At 28.4% G+C, this 8,588-nt stretch overlaps 1 protein-coding gene across 1 annotated transcript in view; it reads left to right on the top strand.

Annotated features, from left to right (window-relative positions):
* The window catches only part of LOC136795444 (zinc finger CW-type PWWP domain protein 1-like), an 18,353-nt gene that overhangs the window by 3,050 nt on the left and 6,715 nt on the right, over nucleotides 1-8,588 (top strand). Inside the window, exons 2-4 of the mRNA XM_067046032.1 lie at nucleotides 4,449-4,562; nucleotides 4,639-4,732; nucleotides 4,858-4,961. Coding sequence (XP_066902133.1) covers nucleotides 4,449-4,562; nucleotides 4,639-4,732; nucleotides 4,858-4,961 — 312 coding nt within the window. The remainder of the gene's footprint in view (nucleotides 1-4,448; nucleotides 4,563-4,638; nucleotides 4,733-4,857; nucleotides 4,962-8,588) is intronic.

Here is an 8,588-nt window from a genome sequence, read left to right as displayed (position 1 = left end):
CCCACATAAGGGAAGATATGATGTAGCAGAACTCTTTAAGAGCTAAGACTTAAAAGTCCCAACTCTGAGTTTCTGGAGTCAAAGCCAGTCTTTATCAATAACAAAGCCCAAATGTGATTTTTTTTTAGCGTATTTGATTTACAATAATGTAATAGACAATTATTTATTAAGTTTTTTTATATTTTAGGAATACCTTTAAGCCCATAAGTTCAAATATTACATTGGAAAGTGGTTGAAGGCCTCTTGAGTATATTCTGTTTTGTGATTTGAAAAAAAACTTAACTTAAATATACTGAAATAATTTGAAATTTATCATGAGCTTGAGATTTTGATTAGTTAAGGGCAGATTTAGCAATGGCGTAGAAATCCAACCTGTAAGGCTTATCTGTTATCTAATTGGATAGTTGGCAAAGTTAATATAACTAAAACTATTAATCAATTACAAATTTATAAGAACAAAAATTTTTAAAATGATTAGATTATCAACTCGCTCTTTTTCTTCTATTAAGGTTTTCTTTTTAATCTTTAATTAACAACCTTTGCTTATGTTTTAGTCATATTTACTTTCCACAAGCCCTTGTTTGTTATTCCAGCCCTCAAACTAATGTTTCTTTGGGTTGTGACTTCCATTCTTTCTTTTTTTTTTCTTCCATAATGTTTTTTTGTCAACATTCCTCTTCAATCCTCATATGTCAAAACCATTTGAACATCATGTTCCATTGGTGGAAGAGGTTTTTGCACTAAAGTATAGAAAGGAACAGTACAAATGTATGTGATAATACAATACAGACAGTTAAAGTAAGAAAAGTTTACATTTAAAATTAGAACAGAATTAGGTTTATGGATTTTTGACGAGGAAAGTACAGAAAAATTAAAAATTAATATTAAAAAAATAAAAAGTATTTTAATTCTGACAATGGGGAAAAGACTAAAATTTTGAAAAATAGAAAAAAAAATAAAAAGTAAGAATGAATTTAATAAGAATTAATAAACACAAACCCTTGTACTTATTTAACAAATTAATCAAGTTTTCTTAGAAAAATTTGTAGATAGTTACTTGACTTGTATTTGTAGGTATGTACTTGATAAAAAAATTATATCAGCCGCTCAATACTCTCACCTCAACTCAGCGTCACTCCATTGATAATGAACAAGTAAATCCAAAAATAACATTTAATTTACTCATGAAATTTTTGCGATTAGAAATGTAAGTACAATCTTTTTCTCTCAGTAATTAACTAGCCATCTTACTTCAGTTCTTGTATTTTATTAATTATACATCAATGAACCTTGAATGTAACTAAAACGTTAGTAACGCCAATTTTTTGAATTGGCTCCTGATGATGGACGGGTCTAAAATGTTGGTAGGGTTCAATAACAAATTGAATTAGGAAGGCTGGTTAGTTACAAAGATAGAAAAAACAAAAAATTAAAGTAAATACCTTAGAATAAGAAACCACCAAACAAGTACAAGCACCACTAAGTACAATCATAAGCTGCTTTGCACGGCCCCTTACTCTGTAAGAACATAGTATCTTCAAAAAATTAATTTTCGAGATTTTCATATCACTATAAGCAGAAAAGCTTTTCCTTTATTTTAGAACTGTTTAAAATAGTAAACACAATAATTATCTTAATTTAAATGTCTTAAAATGTTCAGTCCTAACAACTGGTTCACACATTAGAAATGCTGTAATTTGTTGCTGTTCATTCGAAGTGTAGTAACCACATATCAATTACTGCATATTTACTGTGAATAATTCAAATACTTTGCGGTAAATGTAGTATACAACTGAAGAATGTTAGCTAGACATTAATCATTTAAATAATATCAAAACAGAGCTTAATTCAGTATGAGTTTGTTAATGAATTTAAGATGATTAAAAACTGCCTTATAATTGACGCAGTTTATTTACTTTAAAAAATGTTGTAAAAATATTTTAAGTGAGGGCAGATAAATAATCTAAGGACGTTTTATCCAAAATATTCTCACATCAGATACTGTATTGTTTTCAAAGATAACAGTTAAAATCTGATTTTATTCTTTTTAGATGTTTGAAATAGGTACATATATATTTTATCACTCGTCCAAAAGAGTAATGATACAACTTTAAGTTTTTTGAAATAGATTTTATTGTGTTGGCAGGCTCAAAAATGCATTTCCTAGATGAGTATAAGTCAACATAATTGTTCTTGAAAATTCACCTAGGGAGTAATATTTTTAGAAAAATTATGTCAATTATTTAAAAATTTGGTAAATCTAGTTTGGAACCCACAAAAAATAGATTTGTGAAAGTAAATTTTACAGTTGCTTCATTATTCTTTTGGAGCAGTGATATGTATTATTAACAAATACATACATATTTAAATTCAATATTTTATTATTTATCATAAATTGAGTTCATTTGTTTTGATATTATCAATTAAAGATTTCATTTATATTTTAATTTTAAGGACAAATAATTCTAAATTAATTTTACAATTAAAGTTTAAATTATTTGAAGAATGTTAAAACAAAAAAAAAAAAATTGAGTTGAATAAAATGAAATGATTGTAATAGTAATTGAATTCATTAGTAAATGCAGGCCATATTGTATTATATTGGGCATATATGCAGGACATATTTGTCATGTTTACCAAAATAAGAATCTGAGACAAATTTAATTTATTAAATTTTAGACTGGAAACTCACTTTTTATCTTCTGAAAACTACCACAATTGAATGGTTTGGGATAAGAACATGATAAGCCACAATTTTCAAGAGGGTTAGAATTTTAGATTGAAATTATCCTTTGTTTCTTTGTAAAGCTATTTAATGTTTTTTATTTTATTTAGTTTTTCAAACCCCATAATACCAATATATCAACCTACTTATAATAATATTGAATATGATCTATATAATACATGTAATAAGAATTGTACAATATTTCAAAAATGCTCTAATGACAAATATACATCATGTGATTTGTATTTTCAAAGTCTTTCAATTTTAGTATCGGGAAAAAATTAATAAGGCCCTATCTAGAAAGGAAGAAGTATTTAAAATATAATTCAAAGAAAAAATGTCTACCTTTTATGGCATATGCACTATTCATGTACTTCAATTAGTATATCTTACATAGTTATGTGGGAGCGCTGTGGCCATGGGGTAAAGGGCGTGGTTACTAACTCTTAGGACCTGAGCTCGAATCCGGCTGGACAGAAAATTGTTTTCTGTTACACTGTAGCCGTGAGTCAACTCCTGTGAGTTCTGGAGCCCTCCTGGGGTCCACCTAGCCTCATAAATTGGGTACCCTTAATTATGTAAAAATCTGGCGACCAAGCGTGATCTGACCAAATCACCTCCTTGCACAACCGTTGGTCTAGTAACGGTACTTCCTTACAAAGGATTGAACCACTGACCCTTCTTGGGTTACAACCGTGAGTGCATATTTAATTATTTTTTTATACATAAAGTTAAAAACTATTTTCAGGAATTAAAAGTCCAATTTGATATTAGCGGTAGAGATTTAATTAAATTAAATAGTTATGTACTTTTCACTTTTCACAAATTTTTATTGACCCTTGTTTGTTGGACTGAGAAATTTTCTAAAAAAATAAAAACAAACAAAAAAAAACTATGTACCTTATACCGCTTCCATTGGATAATGAATTTTAAATAATAGGATATATTTTTCTTTCACTTCAGTTCTATCATGTTTTGAAATAAAATACCTTGTTCGCGGTTATATATTATGAATATCTATTTAAAAGAAACCTTTGTACATATATTATACTTGAAATGGAAAATCTTGACAAAATGCAATTAAAACAACAAAGCTATTAGGATATTGGATGCCTAACAAATAGTAAACCCTGCTTTACATGATTTTTGTTTCATCTGAATAGAAGTGGAACCTATTACTCATGTTTAACAGGGTCATGACTTCTACGTTTTATCAAAATCTCTCAGCCTTTTGATGAGTAACGATAGATCTCTGTACTCAAAACAGAGTATCAATAATGAATTGCCCTAAAACCGCTTGTGGTTATGTACTGAATAGTACAAGTTATTTCTAAATTGACCTGCATTAACAAATGTAAAAATTATCTCTGGTAACAAATGGTATAGAGGTGTTATTTACCATAATACACCATGGCTACAGCTGATATTATCAAGGTTGGCCAAGTCATTCAAAAGTTATATCAATGTTATCCAAATTAATAACGGAAGAATCTACAGAATTTTTAGTGATCAAAAGAGTTTACAAATAGTTCTGGAAGTTTATACGAAGATGGTTCAAAGATTTTGTATTTCTTTTATTAGTAGTAAGAGCTGTTGGTTTTAGCACATGTGCATCACGACTATCTTGATTTTCATTCATGTTTGTTGATTTAGAAGCAAAATATTTATCATGAATTTATTATTAACTTTGACCATTATTTATATGACTTGGTTGATTGGTTAGATGTCTGGGCCTACTGAATGTGCTCAAGAAATTTTTAACCTAAAAATACCTGGTCAACAAACACAAAGGGAGAAGATTATGTGGATGCAGCAGAATCGAATGAATGGCACTTGGGTATGTTTTCATTTATTTTTTACTCATATTTTTGCTGCTTTTATCATATAATATTATTTATTAATTATTGTTTCAGGTGAAATGCTTTCAGTGTCAAAAATGGAGATATTTAAAGAATATTTTCGACCCAGTTGATATTCCAGATAAATGGCAATGCTCCATGAATCTAGGCAAAGCTTTTTTTTTTTTTTTTTTTTCTGTTACATCTTTGTTAAAAATCATTTATCTTTCATTATTAATTTTCATATAAAATGTCAGTATTATAGGTATATTCTAAGTTTGGGGATATTTTCAGATAACAAGTTCAATACATGTGAAGAGCCACAGTCGCAGTTCAATGATGAGGCCGTAGTTAGATTGAAATATACTGCTGGATCGCTGGTTTGGGTTAATTCTAATGTAAGTACAGTGAAATCGCAATAAGTCTGTCAGTAAGACCCCGTTTCTGGATACATTCCCAAATAAAATTGAACACCTAACTTGAATTCGAGGCTTTATGTTTCGTCTCCCCCTTGGTCTCCTTCCTTTCGTTTCTATATCTAATATGGCTCTTTCCATACATTCCTCTGATATTCTTCAAACCATCTGATTCATTGTTCCTCAGCTGATCTTACATCCAGGGTTTTTCATTATGAAGCTATTCTAAAATTTTTCTTTTTTGGAATAAAAATTTGCTAAGAAAGGAAGGAATCTATGCTGATTTTGTCTCACAAAAGAGGATTGAGTGCAAATTGTAATAATCCTAGGTACAAAAAGAGACAGGTGGACAGAGGAGCGTAGGTACCAATTGTTGGTTCTCTTTATTTTCTCTTTGAATTTAAATCTTTATCCGGATGATAGGTATAAATAAAATTCAAAAAATAAGGTTTTTAATTAAACTACTTTTTACTTACAACTAATAAGCTTTGACGAATAATTGTTTAATTTTCTATCAATGTCTGCTTTTTCCCTTGGCGTTCCATCAAAATTTTATAGCAAGGCATTTATAAAAAAAATGTATTAATGAGAAACAAATTAATCTGAATCATTGTCTTACAACAATATTTAGTTTTAGAATTCTTTTTTCGTTGAATATCAAAACAACATAAATTAAAGAATTTTTGAATTAAAATAAAGTTTTTAAGTTATATATAAGAAGATGGTCAGGGTTGCGGTAAAAAAAAAAAGAACAAATAGTTTATAACTATTTTAATGTCCGAAGTTTCGCCCCACTTTGCAGGGCTTCATCAGGGCTAAAAAGATAAAAAAAAACTGAGAATATTACAACAATAAGATACAATAAGTTAATTTAAGCTAGGATAAATATGTAAAAATGAAGTGATAAGAAATTACATATAAATATAAGGAATGTTCTTAGCTAATTTATTATCATTTAATATCATTATTATTATTTTTATTTAAATTTATTCTTTCAAGACGTTTATTTTATCTCTCCTTCTTTTCTTTTTTTTTCCGTATTATTTTTGTTTTATGTACGTCTCCTGTACTTTTTTAACTGTATATTTTATTAAATATTTTTACTCTTACCATTGTTACTTATTTTTTATTATCATTGCTTATTCAAATTTATTTTATATTGATATTATTTTATGTCTTCCTTCCTTTTTTTCATATATAATTTCTTATCACTTTATTTTTACATAATATTTATTCTAGCTTAAATTGCCTTATTGTACCTTATTTTTGTAATATTCTCAGTTTTTTTTTTGTATCTTTTTAGCCATGATGAAGCCCTGCAAAGTGGGGCGAAACATCGGACATTAAAATGGTTATAAACTATTTGTTCCTGTTTTAACCACAACCCTGACCATCTTCTTATATATAAATTTTTATGGTCAACTATATATACATATATTTTTTAAGTTATATTTTATTATTATATAGCTAAATTTTTGACCAAATTGTATTGGTTATCTTCAACAGAGCAAGCGCCTGTAGTTCCCAAGAAACTAAATCACCGAATTGGTACCATGGTTTATTGTATCTACTTTAGCCCTGAAGATACCGTAGATTTTAATTTGTTTGGCTTCCTGACTATTAAAGGTGGGGAAGCTTAGTATTAATTAGGAAATTTGAAAAAAAATTCCTCAGTATCAAAAATTCTGGGGAGGTTTTTTTTTTTTTTCTAGAAAACAACTTGGGTTCTGTGTTTTTTAAAGTAAAATCCTTTTCAGGCATAATGCCTATCATTGTAAATTTGATTTTATGAAATTTTACAGATTGTGCAAGTTAGCTAGATCTAAAAAATATATGTATTTAGAAAAGGAAATTTATAAAATTTTATCCACTATTTTATTTTCTTGTGTTAAAAAATTATTTTCCTTGACTAACGTATTATACAAAAATGGCTTTTCCTATGGGTTTTATTTTGAAACAGCGAATCGTTAACTTTGAAATATTAGTAATTATGTCCCCATTAGAAATGGCAAGGAAGTTAATATTTAAGCCTGTGGATGTGGCAGACTTTTTTGTATTATAATTCATCTTGTCTGTAATGACTTGATTAAACTATAGATATATAGAAATATATATAAATAAAAACATGAATATGTGTCAATACATTGTACTGTGTAACCTCAAATATTCAATGCAGAGTATTGGTATGTGATAGTTTCGAGTTTCCCATTGTGCACTATTGTGGTTGGATTTTGATAACGTTGTGGTGTGTGTGAGATATGGGGGTGGTTGACCAAAAGAATTTTAATAATTTACTGATTACTAAGATAAAAACCCTGGATTGTTACTATTTGTATTGTCATTGATTCATTATTAAATTGAATTTATGTTTACTGAAACAAAGAAGAATAAATAAAAAATAATAGAGGGAAGATGGTCTGGGCGCGGTCAAGAAACAGCTCAAGTAGTTCAAAAACTATTTTATAAGAGCCAATATTTTCCCCCACTTTGCAGGACTAGAAGAACCAAGATACTTGTTGACTTAGTTAAACTGTCATATTCTTGTCAGGAACTAAATTCATATTTGCAATTCCCATCTCAAGAAACTCTAAAATACAAATTTTATAGCAATAGGAAAATAAAAATTTTGTGTTAATAATTTTTGCCTTCCCTGGTCTTTCAAAAATCACCAAAATAGCTACAACTTCTACTCGAGCCCAGCAATCTACACAATACTTTGAGTCTTATAGTAGGGGGTTGGGTTAAATAAAAGTTCTGTGATAGCACGTTTGTTTACGTGTTCAAAAGGTTTATTATTTTTATATTTATATACTTTTTTTTACATTATTTTGGATTGTTTCAAATTTTCTAAATATTTTGTTAAAAATGTAGTGATATAAAGTAACTTTCTAGAGTCCGCATTCAGTAATTCAGTTAAAAAATCTTCAAAATGTATAAGCTGTATAATAAGGAGTTGGGGTAAGTAAAAGCTCTGTGATAGAGCGCACATCAGATTTTTTATGTGTTAAAAAGGTTTATTATTTTTATTTTTTTTAAATATTTATAATTTTTTTTTTTACATTTTGGATTGTTTCACATTGTCTGAAAATGTAGTGATATAAAGTAACTTTCTATAGTCCGTATTCAGTAATTCAGTTAAAAATTTGCAAACATTTATGTATAATCTGATTGTATACGTAGATTCAGTAGCATATGATATGTGTTGTCATAGTTAAAAACCAGGTATTTAAACTTTATTGAGCTAAATATAACATTTTATGCATTATATCGATAACTTACTTCACAGTAGTGCCAAGTTCATTTCCATTAACTTTACGAAAAATACTATTAAAGGTTCTCTCTGTTAAGAAAATTGCAACTTTTCAATTAATGTTTTGACTAAACAGTTTAAGGTTTAAAATCTAAAAAATAATTAATAAGTTTTAATTTAAGAGAGAACCTTTAACTATATTTTTTGTAAAGTAAGTGGAACTGTACTGGGCACTACTGTGAAGTAAGTGGAACTGTACTGGGCACTACTGTGAAGTAAGTGGAACTGTACTGGGCACTACTGTGAAGTAAGTGGAACTGTGCTGGGTACTACTGTGAAGTAAGTGGAACTGTGCTGGG

The sequence above is a fragment of the Halyomorpha halys genome, unplaced genomic scaffold, assembly GCF_000696795.3.
Source record: "Halyomorpha halys isolate HHAL.00 unplaced genomic scaffold, Hhal_1.1 Scaffold220.1, whole genome shotgun sequence".
NCBI lineage: Eukaryota > Metazoa > Arthropoda > Insecta > Hemiptera > Pentatomidae > Halyomorpha > Halyomorpha halys.
This window is presented reverse-complemented; position numbering and strand designations above follow the sequence as displayed.